Genomic DNA, 14,270 nt, shown 5'->3' on the forward strand with positions numbered 1-14,270 from the left:
CGAGGAGGGAGGACACGCCAGGCCCCTCAGGCAGAGCTGCTGTGTCCGGACCCCTCAGCGAGCATGGCGGTGCAGTGCGCCCCGGGGAGCATCTGCAACCTCCTGCCCCGCCTGGAGGGGAAGCCCCACAAACCTCCCAGGTAGGTGGGTGTGACAGCAGCACTTGCACACGCGGTGGCTGGTTCTGGCAAGGCAACACATCGTACTGGTAAGAGGTATTAAAAAAAAAAATTAGATTTTGCGTAGTTACTGTGCCTCCTAAGGAGTCCCATCTGAGGGGGAACAGCCTGCTCCCGTGAGCTGACGGTTCAGTTTGATATCTTCAGTGCCATCGTGTTCAGTGACAAAGAACTCACAAAGCACGCTTTCTATGCAGAGGAATTACATGACATCTTTGTTACTTGCACTTATACCAATTTTTAGGTGAGCAGCTGGAGGTTTCTTTTTTTTTTTCGTTTTCCTCAGTGCCACACTTCCATTCTTTTCACGTGTCAAGTGTGTCTTTGGACATTGTTACTTTTGCTTCTCTTTCTCATCCCTTACCTTAAAAAACATTAAGAATGCCTTTTGATCACCTAGTATTAATTCCTTAGAGAGTTTTTGTAAAGTTCTTATTGATAATTACACAAGCATATGTTGTTTTTTCAGGTCCGTGTTATTTAATATGAAAGAAAGCTGTTACAGTTAGCATTTTCAGCGAAAGGTTAATGTAGGTCATAACTCAGTAGCTTTAAAATGAGTAGAAATATCAGTAATACTCCTTAGAACAAAGATAGTTATCCTTTTTCAGGTAAAAGGGTTCAGGCTGGGGAGATTCCTAGTTCTGAACCTTTTCCATGTAAAAATAGATAATCTTTTATTTCCAATGTGGATGAAAGATGCTTTTGGCAGACAGAGGAAAGTGAAATGACAGTATGGCAAGACACGCAGCACACTAAATTCAATCCTGTCTTAATACTGTTCAGGGATTTGGCCACTGCATGACCATCAGGTTCTGTTTAGGCAAGGGATTCATGCTTTAGTTTGGATGCAATCTGACTAAATCCCCTTCCAATCTCATTGATTTCTCTTGTCACCCCACTTCCTGCTTTGGTTTGCAATGTGCCAAATACCCATCTGGGAACAACAGTGTTGAACCTGGTTAACAGCGTGATCTGACCACTTTTAACTAATGTATACAAAATCTAGCTTTTTTTTTTTTTTTTTTTTTCCACATTAGATCACATATATTTCACTCTGAACTGATCAGGTACTACTTACGAAACCAAGGTAAACATCTTAATCTTCCCCAGCTTTGATGTCCCAAGATGACACTTAAGGAAGAGTAACCGTCTTTGTACAGATGTATTGTCTTTTCTCCCCTTGCCAAATAATGAATGGATTAAGATTCTCAAGCCTCCCATAACCATGATTTCTTCCTTGCAACCCTCTCTCTAATCCTATGTATGTTATGTATGACAGCGTTTAGCCACTTTCTTGGCCTGAAAAGTCACTGAAAAAATACAACTGCCACATTTCTTTGACCAAAGGAATGCCTATAGCTGTCCACGAAAGACATCTTTAAAAGAAACATTAAACCTTATGACAATATGTAATAAACTCAATACCTTCTCCTTCATTTTCTCATTCCAAGACTGTGCAAACCCTGCTAGATCAAACTTTCTCTACTGTGTGGCTACGATGCCACTCCTAGCAAATGTTGAGGAACGCAGTAATTTATGAATGTGGTGGGTTTGTGCCTATGTCTGTGGCTGTTTGCCATGAATTTAACAGAAAAAATAAACAAACCCTCATTCTTTGTAATTAGAGGTATTTCTGGAATTATATATAATCTTATGTACATAATCCTCTTTCTAATTTTGGAGACCAAATCTCCAGAAGACAAAATAACTCCACATTTTTAATTAAGTCCTCTTACATTTTCTAATGTTATGATCAAGTACAAATACATGTGTCAGAAATTTACGGCTCATATACAAAAGCTTTTATCAGTGTTTCTACAATTATTCCTATTCACTGGCCCAGCATTACATCGTTTCTTTCATCCTATTTCAGTACTTTTGTAAAATAAGTTGCATTATGTGTAATCTTTTTGTTCTTTATTTCCTTATCTGAAAACATGGTAGAGTTTTTTCATAAACACATTTTTTATGTGAAAGAAGAGCACAGCTGTTCACCAGTTTTTGTCTACCATAAGTTAATATGGCACGTTTCCTAAAGATGGACAGATTTTAAAAGATACAATGAGGCAGCCTTAGCTTCAAGAGCAGGGAGTTCTGCTCCTTCAGGAAAACATCTGTGATAGCTCAGCCCTTCAGATAGAGGCAAGATGCTGTTAATCAGCTCTAGATCAGCATTTGGCTTCTTCTGGAGAATATGTTTGTGTACTTCTGACTAAAGCAGAAGTTACAGTGCCATATGCAACCTTACGCCAAAACAGGAGTGTGTGCATACTGTGTGCATACAGCTTTTCATGTCTGAGCCGTTACTGATTTTCACATTGGCCTTTTCAGTTAGTGCCAAAACCACCACTGATTACAATAGGTCAGGATCATAGTTCAGATCTGTGTAATGTAAGAAATATACTGTTTGTTGTGCTGTTTTGGAGCAGTCATCCATCTCACCTAATCTCTGATAGTAGTCTGTAACAGATGGTTCAACAGGAACATTGAGACGATGATACAGTGGACAATAATAAGATACGCTGATGAACAAGGACATTCTGTCCAATTCTTGACTGCGTTTGACATGTTTTATGAAGCATAAGGTTTTGCATACCTCTAAAATACATTTCAACCCATAGAATGAAGCAGTGAATGTTCTCGTTATCAATACAGATCTCATCTTTTTTGAAGCCAGCTGAGCTTTTCCTTAGGTGTGTTTGACTGCTGTGTAAGGCCCTACAAGGTACGACAACTGCAGCTTCTGAAACAGCCAAGATACCTTGGCATACTCATACTACAAACTTTAAAATGTAGAAAATCTAGCAAAATAGGTTCATGACTACTGTTCCATAGAGATGCACAACAGATGCATACTTTTGATGCATTTTTGAACAAAACAAATAGCTACGTTAAAAAAGCTTTTCAAAATTGAGTTAAAGACCAAAGTATGTAATGCATTGCCTCATAAAAATAATTAATTCATGCAAGCCATACTCAAAGCCGTTTATTTCCAAAATTTAGGTTTTGTCAAGTTTCAAAATGTCCATGTTCAGTATTTACATGAACAGTGTATACAGGAGACATTTCCCAAAGTGTGTTAATACTGACCTTGGAGACACAAGAGAAGAAGCAACCTAACTTCAGAAGTACAACTTGTCAGTGCAATGCTGGGCTTGGCTTTAGTATGGAGGTTGTATGAATGATGGTCTTTATGTGGGAGAGAGTACAGAACAAAATAGCTTAGGCTTTTGGCATGAACGACTGCAAAAATGTATACTCTTTGAAAAAGTATTTTTAATAATTTTCTGACTTTTAACTTCTTTGTGGCTATTTTTTAATGTCTAAGGTATATATCCACATTTAGACCATCTGTGAAATGTGAAGCAGAGAAGAATAAAGCTCAGTGGAAAACTATGGGACCAGCGAAAGTTGCAGTGCCATCTCCAAAAAACTTTCTGCAGAAACATTCAAAGGAACCCAAGCTACCAGCAAGTAGGTGTAGACATGAAATATATGAAATGCGATTTATTTTTTTTATTTAAAAATGGATAGTATTAACGTTCAAAGTAACAGTTAATTATGGCAAATCAAATTTAAAAAACCAAAATTTTTGTATGCTAGGGCAGTTTCCTTTGTTTTTTTAAATGTATCTATGGTACCAAAATTATTTCCCTATTTTACAAACATGTTTCTTATTTAGTGTGGTAAATACTGAAACAAGCAACAAGGAGATCATGCATGTGTTTAGAAAATACAGTAAGCATTTACTGCTATGTGGTATAAAACCAGCTGAAATAAAAAGAAAAATTATATCTCTTTTGGCTGCAGCTATTCAGATGCTGAAGATATGTTGATGGTATGTTTTATCCTGCTGATGTTTTAATTTGTAATTATGTAGTTTAGATTTGTACATCAACATTTTCTGCAACTGAACATTAATATTAAATTGCATAATATAAATGTGGGTATTAAAAGTGAGCTAATTGTTTTTAATGCTTGAAGAGATATGGGAAAAGTATGTGGGCCTTTCTTGATGTTACAACCAACATACAGCTTTTACTCTTCAGCACTCACTGTTGGCTCTTAATCTCATAGCATTAAATTGTCTGGCAGAATTTTTTGGAGAGCTGTATGTCCCAGAAATAAGGAAAGTGGAATATTATGTTGCAAAATGCATCCTGTCTTTGAGGACAAACCATAATTCTGGGTATAAGGACCTGACAGTTCTAATGTTCAGCCTCATAGCTGGTTCTGCAAGGGTGGAGTGGCCTTAGTGCTGCTGGGAGTTCTAAGTACATTGCTGTCAGAATTTGTGATTGAGTTACAAGATTTCAATTTGAAATCGGTTTTTAGCCTGGAAAAATAGAAAAGTTTAACATACAGTATTAAAACAAAAGCTGTCTAAGAGAATGTAGGAGTCCAGCACACAAATTTGTGTGACACATGCAAATGGCTTTAGCACTGAAAATACAGGGTGTCTCAGGAGGCTTTGGAGGCTTAATGCCTCAGGCAATAAGGATTATTAGAACCTTAAGGCAAGCTTTGGTCCCAGAGGTCCCGTAGGCATGCTGGGTCATTTTTGAATGAAGTCTTCTTTCAGGAAATCTGAACAGCATTCAGTGTACCAGACTGTACTGCTTCATGACATCTGAGCATGAATGCTTCCAAGCTCAAGACCTTGTTGAAAAACCACACTAGTGTTTTAGATGGGCATAGGAAAGAAGGTTCATTGACCAATAATTTGGAGAAGTCCGTAAGATCCCTTTTAAGTACTTGTATTATAAAATTGGTGTTATCTACTTCAAATCTGCTATATATTGAGATACAGCTCTCTGACCCATTTTTCTTAGACAAACAGCTCACAATGTTTCTTTTTCAACTTGTTGATTCAGGGCTTCATAATAACAATTGTGCTTTGGTGTTTGCATTTGCAGTCAATCTACCAGAGCCTCAAAATTACTATAACACATCACAGCTTCAATCCAGCCTAGTAATTTCATTGCCATAATTAGATCCTAACAGATCTTGAGAAGGAACTGTATAATTAACTCAGAGCATTCTTGTACCTTTGTTAGATGGAATTTCATACCTGCCTCAGAGAAGTTATGCTGCTTTATCACCTATTTTAAAGCATGGCACTTTCAGCACTTGGAGTTTAACCAGTTATCAGTTGTCTAAATGGGATTATGGAGTTCTGTTTGTGGTATCTGTGCTGCCTTCAAAACTAGGTTTGATTCAATTAGTTAAAAAATGGATTGCAAGGACAGAACAGAAAGATTGAATTTTTTTCCCTAAAGTCTGGGAGAGTGTAATTCTTTCAGAGTCTGGTTACTTACTACTTCCTTACATAAAGGTGTGTTTCCTAACCTTCAGCTGAATCTTCTTGTAACTGGACTCTGGCATTCCTTTTAACCAAGCTTGGTTGCTGGCTCCAGAAGAAGTGGGGGGCTCCCAAAACAGCAAATGTGCACCCGTGTACCACAGATAAGGGGGAGCTAGTGCTCACTGAGAAGCTTCAAATATCTTGTTTCCAAAACGACATCCTAAGAGAAACAGAGATTTAAGTCTGTGTGTCCTACAGTACTAAGATATGGCAAGCTATCACATTGTAGAAACAAAACCCAGGAAAGCACCTGTTTGTGGGGTCAGTATCAGGAAACCAGCTGTTGTAGGAATGAGCTCTGTCACTTGTGACATTGCACTTTTTGCCAAAGAACATGAACTCAGACAACCTGAATCAAATCATTATCTCTAATGACTGTGAGTTAGAGATTTATCTGGTGGAAAATACAGTGGGAAATTGTCTTTCATCACTTACTTGAAGTGAGACTACTCGGGAGACTGCCGACTTTGTGTTAGTGCCTGGGAAAGAAAAGATTACACTAAAAAGGAAGAATTTCTGTGTTCTTTGGAGAAAGGATTGTGAGAAGTTGTTTATGAGTGTTAGGGAGCAACAAGAGCAGGGCTCTTCCCTAAGGGGAGGTGAACCAGGAACTCAGGGCAGCCACAATGCAGGCCGGGCAATGACCTCACCGAGAAGGTGCGGTCCCACCACCCCAGAGGCAGGCAGACTGGGTGATGTTGAAAATGTGTCCTGTCAGTGGCCTAGTGACTGTGGCCATCAGGTAAGATGGGGTAACAGGCCAGGTGCATCTGCTGATTCCATACAGCTTGTCAGGAACAGGACTGGGGGCAGGCATGCCTGAGACAGCTCAGCCAGGCACTGACTGCCCAGTGAGCTGAAATGGGGTTTCTGAGCCCAAGGGGGTGGGGTGGATGTTCCAGGTGAGGCTGGGCAGGGCCATTAATGCCTAAGGGCATCTCTAGTAAAAGTAGTTTTAATGACATTTGAAAGAGGTCCCATACTACTGCAGCTAAGAGGAAACGAGTGGCATATTATACGGCAAACCCATCTAAAACAACATAGTATTCCCTAGGTTATGAAACTTCTGTTATGCCAAACAAGGATACTCATTTTCATCATACTACATTCCCAGTCAATTCTTTCTTTGTAGATACAGTTGGTTTCTATTTTTATGTAATTTTGTACATTATTTTCCCTCTTGAAAAATGTAATAAAATTAAATTGCAAAGCTCTTCACAGTTATTGCTGAAAATGTTTACATGCACAATTCACAGGAAAAAAAGAACAGGATAGGAAGAAATTGCCTGCATTATCAGTACCACGGAGGACAGATCGCCCAGTTATGGGAATTCAGAGTAAAAATAATTTTATAAATACAAATGCAGTTGCTGCTATCACGGGATTGCCTAAAAAACCTCAACCTATTTATGTTGATAGAAGACAAGGAGATAAATATCTGCTTGAAACTTCAGGACTTGTTCCAAAATATATTAAAAAAAAGGTAAGTTTTATTAAATTATAGTGGAAATACTAGTAGCAGTGATTATTTTTAGGTTCTCTATTGCATTCTCCTATGAAATCTTTATGATTCTTTTTGAGATGTTTAGATACCACTGCTGTTTGTGGTAGACCTTTGAAATTCATCAAGGAGAAATCACTGGCACTAGAGTTGCACCTTGCCTTTGCTCTGTATTCACTTGATTATGCTGTCAGCAAAAAATTGGCATAATGATGCTGCTGAAACAGTAGCATATGCATTGCATTGGGAATCCAGGGAGTATCTAATGGGGAGATAAATGGAGTTCTGTGATGGATGAAAGCTGGCTCTTTAGGAAAGACAGGCAGGGAAGAAGAGTAGGGGTTGCCCTTTGGGTGAAGGAGCTGTTCATGTATATGGAGCTCTTATGAAATTGGCAACAGGCTGATTGACCTTATGGGTCAGGATCAGAGGAAAGGCCAGAAGTGTCAAAAGCGTGTTTGTTATGGACCATCCAGTCAGGTGAGGAACTGGATGAAATCTTTAAGCAACCAGAGGATATCTTCAGATCACGGTGCAGGGAAGACTTCACCCTCCTTGATATCTGCTGAAAGGACAACACAATGGACTGAAAGCAATCCAGAAAGTTTCCTGGAGCATGTCAGCAACAGCTTCTTAACACAGATGGTTGGTGAGACAACCAGTGGTCATGCTTTTCTGGTTCTGCCACTTACAAATGAGAAAGAACTAGTCAGAGATGTGATAATCAATAGCAGTTTTGGTTGCACAGGCCATGAAGTAGTTCAAGATCCCCTCCTCCTCAGGGGAGGAGGAGATTGAAGTACAGACCCTGTACTTCAGGAGAGCAAACACCAGCTTATTCAGGGAACTAGTAGGTAGGACCCTGTGGGAGACAGCTCTGAAAAACAAATGAGCTTGAGAGAGCTGTCATGCTTTTAAGGACAATCTCCTCCAAGCACCAGAACAGTCCATTCCACTACTCGGGGAAGCAACATGAATCAGGAGTCTGGCTTACGTAAACAGGTAATGCATGACAGAGCATTGTGCAAAAAGAGACATGACACATAACTCACAACAGAGAAGATGGACCAGCAAAAAAGTGAACCTGCAACCCTTGCAGTACCTTTGCATGGCTAAACATATACATAAACAACGCTAGTCATAGTGCTACCCAACACTAAAAGATTTGTGAATCATTTAGCATTTCGTAGAAAGACGGTAGACTCCAGTACCCTCTGGCAAGGCTAGATAAGCTTCATTTTACAAAGGATAAGTGAAAATAGGTGTGTTCCCCCAAGTATATCTGGGATATTCAGAAAATATTTTTCCTTCCAGAAACACAATTCTGCCACATTTGGTGTAGGACAGTTTGTCATTCCTAACTAGTCCAATTTGTATGTACGTGTTAACACTATTCACCCTCTTCCGTGGCATGCAGTGTTCAGCAAAAATTAGGCTACAGGAAGACCTTTCAAATAAAGTGTCTAAGGAATGCATTTCAGAATATAGAATCTGACACCATAAAATATGTAAAACAGCTTGCTGTCATTAACAGGTTTCAAACTCCTCACTCAACCATCAGTTCTTATAAATAGATGTTTTGGTTTCTGGATTCTGTTGTTTTCCAAGGCTGAAAAAAAAAATTGAAGGGAATTGTTTATATGTTCTGTTCAGGCTACAGAGACAATCATGTTTGATACGTCTAAGAACACAGTGATTTAAGATTTAATTGTTTGGTGGCACAAAATTCCATTTCAGGCTGTCTTTGCAAAGGTAATATACTATGGATGATGTGTGTGTCTTTGTTCCCTTCTTAAAAGCACAGATAAGAAACTTCTTCCTTACTGTTATAGGAATATGGTGTTACACCAAAATATGTAATACAGAGAAACGAAGAAATGAAGAGAGCTCAGAAAGAATATGAGGACAGTATCTTGGAACATCTCAAGAAAAGAGCCATGAAACGGCTATCTGATGAAGAAAGGAGAAGTCTTTTGCAGGTGCATATTTTCATTTAGTGTAACTAGTAACATGTACAAAAGATTAATACGGTAATGTAAATCCATATAAATAATAAAGGTATACTAGACTTTTTAAGCGAGGCAAATGAGTTAGCTACTTTTTCACTAGATGGAGCTGCAGAACAGTAGTAAACTGAACTGAAGGAAGCTGACCTAGCTACAGCTTTAATATAGTTTTACAAGTACTTCAGTTCTATCAGATTCCTGTCCCCCTTAATGACTTGAAATTTCAGTGAAACTTCAGAGGAATGCAGAAAATCACCTATATGGATTTAGTGACAGTTTTCACTCTCTACTGGAACAATACAATTGCTTTTTTATTTTTATCTGATGCATAATATTGCCACTTTCATTGGCAGTTTCTGTGACCTCACTGACTGAAGGATAAGGTCCTGCTTTAAAATATGTCAAAAACAGAATTAAATTGTAATATAGTTGTAGAATTATGACTGGAAAAATTGTATGTTGTCAAGCTGGTTTGGATACTGTCTTTCATACAATTTTTATTGCATAAGATTTCTAAAGAGAAATAATACCATAAAAGAAGTGGAGCAGAAAAGAGAAAATTTTAAAGTATGTCCTTTGTATATCCTTGAACTGGAATTTCTTCTGAACACATTTTAGCCAAATTTCCTATGAAAATGAGTCTTACTGTAGTATCTGTTTATCAGTCTGCCCCTTAATAACTTGAAAACTGAAACAAATTAGCAGATGGAGGGACATCTCCAAGATGCTAAATTCCCACAAAAAAGACAGCAGAATATCTAGAGAGAAAACCCAGTGTCTGACTCACTTGCAAAGATTAACTGTTTAATTATCATGATCCAAAATAGCTAGCACAATGGTGTCTCTTGCTTATGCAGCAAGGAGTAGAAGCTAGGAAGGAGTATGGGAGAGAGGTGACGGTATTGCACTGACAGCAATATAAAGAACATAACAGTAAGGGTGAAGATTAAGATATTTTTATGGTGGGAAAGGCATGGGACAAGCTTATGGTCAAGCAAGTTAACTATGCAGCAAAAATATATGTGCAAAAAGGCATGTGAGTTCAGCTGCTCACAGTTCTGCGTTTAGTTTTATTAAAATGATGTTCTATATTTTTAAAATACAAGAAATACAATGCACTGAAATATTTTTTAATTGAAAAGGTTTTAATTTTTTTTATTAATTCAGGATTTTTCTTTTAAATTTTTCTAAAGACGTTTGCTTTTTCATGGGCCATATTACTTATCAGTTATATTGTGAGGAGGAATTAGTGCCCCCAGGGTATGTGGCTTCTGCTCAGTGCTCAGCTGGAGACATATGGGAATTCCTGTGTTTTAAAATTGACATTGCTAGCGAACACACGTGCACTCTCTGATTTGAAAGAATACGTGGCAATAGATGTCTGAGAACAAAATCAAGCATCATGAACTTACAAAAATAAAGGGAAATAGTTTGTGCCAACATTTTTTGAACTCTCTCTCCATCATGCTCACTTGGGTTTGAATTTTATGAGAATAAGAGAGTATGTTGATAAATGCAGTACAGATTTCTCACTGATCCAGCATGTATTAGAATTCCTTATATAGAGTTAGATATTCAGTTTGTGATCTAGCCCATAGCAATAGTGGTCAGTATATTACATTGCTGTCAGAGGAGCTGTGAGGGAGATTTTTACACAGGGAGTCATGATCTGCTTTTGATCTCTCTGCTCTGTAGGGATAGAATAAATTGTGATGAGTGCATGCTCTAATTTAAAACTCACTGTTTTCAGTGAGTTCCAAACCAGTTTTTAAGAATTTACACAAAGAATTATTATTTAAAAGAAGCTATGAATGACTATTCTGTTAAAGTTTTGGAAATACTGTATTTATTTTCATGACTATATATTTGTAAACTATACCTTACGCCTGGTAGACTAGGAGCTTTATTTAAAAGTACTTATCTTTGCAATCCAAAGCTGTAGCATTACAAGACAGTAAATAAATAGGCTTGTTGCTCTTAGTTTCACATGTTGAGGTAGAGTTTTTAAATTTATGTAGATATCTGTATATGAAGACTGTTGGAATAATCTTTATGGACAACACTTAGATGCTTAATATGAATATGCAACAAGCACAAATTGCTATGCAATAAATACACTGCTTCGAGTCAGTAAAATATTAGTTCATATTAAAAAGTATGTTTTTCTTATTGGCAGGGAGATGTCATTTTGTCTGTTAGATCAATTCATACAGGGGACAAAATCAGACAAGTTTTTAGGCATAAGAGTCCTTGAATTCTGAAATAGAAGCAACAATCTTCAAAGCTAAATATGTATTAAGAATAATTCCTCTAACTTCTGTATATTAATCAATTAGCCAATCTGTAAGAAAAGGTGCTTAATAATAGTGGAGAAGAAGGACCTGAGGTTGGAAATCACAACGTTGCATAAAATCTGTGTGTCAGTTGAATCCAGTTTTAGTTACAGAGGAGGGTTGAACACTTCAGTTCCCAAGAGAGTAACTTCAGTTCTTAATTTTTGAAGATACTTTGTGATTTCCTCTAAGGAAACAGAACTGAGAGCCAAAAACATTTTGGAAAAGTGTTTTCTCACTGATAGCTATGTTGTATTATTTACTGATTGCTGTATGAGTTCCTTGTGGTAGGTGTGATTATTATGTTCACCCATATATTTTTCGTGAGGACATTTGATGCACTGAATAAACTCTACTAAATCCTCATATATGCATGTATAGGATGTGTAGATTTTTATTATCCTCTTGAGGAGAGAAAGAGCGATTGTTGCAGTAATTGTGCAGATGTAAAGACAAGTCTTAAATTCTATTTTTCTACCACAGTCTGGTTCCTTTCAGCATACATTGGTGGATAAAAGTTTGTCTCTGATGTTGAATTAACAGGTTTATGACTATGTTTCAGATGATTGCATGGGGTTTTATAGGCAGAGTTTTAATCTTGGGCTTTTATATATGGAAGATAGAGTACACTTTATCTAGTAAGGTAATTCTTTGCATAGCAGCATTCAAGAGAGGTAGAAGTTCTTGAAATGATTGTTGATAGGGTCAGTGACAGCTAGGTTTTTTAGTCCAAATGATAAAGGAGTTACCCATAGATGTTATTGTAAATGTAGATTAGGAAGGGAATGCAATTATTTGGATTTTTTTCCAAGTAGTTCATAGAAGTTAAAATATTGTGGGATAAATTTGGTGTCCATCGTCTGAGCAAAGTCTCAATTACAAAAAATGAAGCTGGTGGTGAGATGAACTGAAACTGCCATTGAATTCTGTCTGGAGTTCCAAATATTGGTACTCTTGTGATTACTTAAGGTAGGTAACATCACTGTGTGTGACATTGTGATATCTCTGTTAGCCAGGTTGTTGTTTATGGGGAAGTGGTTTCTGCAGTGCAGTTTGTAAGATAATTCCTAAAAGAAGGCATTTGAGTGATACAAGTTTTGAGACAGTTTTTATGAGTCCTAGCAGTTCCTCACTGAGCATCCTAGCATTAGATACAATGGAGCAGCCAAAGTTGCCAACCTCTAGATCACTGAAAGCATGGAAACTCTCTTAGGTAGAATAAGGAAGAGTCACTCTTTATTTACCTTTTGCAGTTTTTCTCGAAGATAATGAGGAATGCAAATGAAGTGTACAGGCTTCTGTGAGTTCCTGGTAGGCTATAGAGTTGACTGTTAGTCACACTGATGTACTTTTTTTCAGTTTAGCATTTTTGTAGCTCATCATTCATTGGCTAGTTTAATTATTGTTTTGTTGCCTCTTAAAGACTAATTTTCTCTCTCCAAGGCACAGAGTTTTTTAAAGACCATTCCTTATATTGCATCAGAAAGAGTCAAAATTATATCTCTTGCAATTACTTTGACTTTTAAGCATTTAATTAATTTGGTCCAATTAAGATGATTAAACATTATCCATATATTTATCTATTATTTTAACATTGCAGCGACACTTAGCAAATGCAATATTAACAAAAAACCTGAAGTAGTTTATGTGCATGTTATTCTTAGGTTTTTCTCATATATTTCCTTTTCATGTAATGGCACTAGGGGCTGAAAAAGAACTGGGAGGAATTGTATCGTGAATTTCAAGGTCTTTCGGTAGAAATAGACACCATACCCAAGAAGATATATAAAGAAAAGCTGGAAACACAGATGAAACAACTGGAGCATGATATAGAAGTAATTGAGAAGCACAAAGTTATCTACATTGCAAATGAGTAAGGACTGTTTTTCGGATATTATCTTTTTCCTCCTTTTCTTTTTCTCTATACCTACATCTCCAAGATCTGCCCCCCTAAATTCTCTGAGGAAATTGACACCGCCAACTATTCAGAAGGAAATATTCAAACAATAAAGTACTTAGCTTCTTAGAAAAACTGTTACATACAGCTCTCATCTGTATAATTCACAAAATGTTTTGAAATAAAATCCTTAAAATTTGAATATAAAAACGTAAATTTAATTTTCTTTGTAATTTTTATTAACTACTAAGATTTCTATAAACATCATACAAAAAGCATAAAAAATCCTGTTTCATGTGTTTGGAGCACTTCTTTCCTTGCATAGCCAAAACAAAGTGAAATAATTGGCTGCTGAAGACAGCTTCGTAAATATAACTTCGGGGTGGATGGATTCTGGACTAGTTATTAAAGAGCTGTTGTGCTTTACTTAAAAGCTGGAGTGATTGTATTTCTAAACAGCTTGGTTTCTGCATAATGTTTTGTTTACTCGTTTTTTGTTACTGAAAACAACTTTTATAGCAGAAGCCTATAATATAGACTTCATGCAATACAGATACCACATATAGCTTGCTCTGTGTGTTTATGTATAAACATTTCTGTAACACTATAGTAAATCTGCAACTAAAGTAGAAAAATGTGTTTTGATTGCTATTACGTGTATAATGTTAGACTGAAAGCAATATACTAGCATGTGAGTCGAGGCAGAAAATGTATCAGCACACTATACTGCAATTATTTGCATAAAAAGAAATATTCTTTTTCTTTCCTGCTGCTTACCTTTGGCTTCAGAACACAGCTTTTTCTGTATGGTATCAATCATTACCACCAGCAGCTGTTGTGACATCGTAGTATCTGACATCAGCAGAGAAGGAAGTAAAAAATTTCAAATGAACTATTAAAAGCCAAATTTTCTCATACTTGAAGTTCCTTTCATAAATTTGTCAGGGAATGGCTTTGAAGACTTCACAGTGATTCTAGGCTATATT

The 14,270-nt window shown here is 37.1% G+C and overlaps 1 protein-coding gene across 1 annotated transcript; it reads left to right on the forward strand.

Annotated features, from left to right (window-relative positions):
• Positions 1-63: 63 nt before the first annotated feature.
• Positions 64-13,414, forward strand: ENKUR (enkurin, TRPC channel interacting protein). Its single transcript, XM_010081005.1, has 5 exons — positions 64-140; positions 3,511-3,656; positions 6,804-7,030; positions 8,881-9,027; positions 13,091-13,414. The coding sequence occupies exons 1-5, from the start codon at positions 64-66 to the stop codon at positions 13,262-13,264; spliced, it is 771 nt and encodes a 256-aa protein (XP_010079307.1). The 3' UTR covers positions 13,265-13,414.
• Positions 13,415-14,270: the final 856 nt, after the last annotated feature.

This window comes from Pterocles gutturalis, unplaced genomic scaffold, assembly GCF_000699245.1.
Source record: "Pterocles gutturalis isolate BGI_N339 unplaced genomic scaffold, ASM69924v1 scaffold1919, whole genome shotgun sequence".
In the NCBI taxonomy this organism is placed as follows: domain Eukaryota; kingdom Metazoa; phylum Chordata; class Aves; order Pterocliformes; family Pteroclidae; genus Pterocles; species Pterocles gutturalis.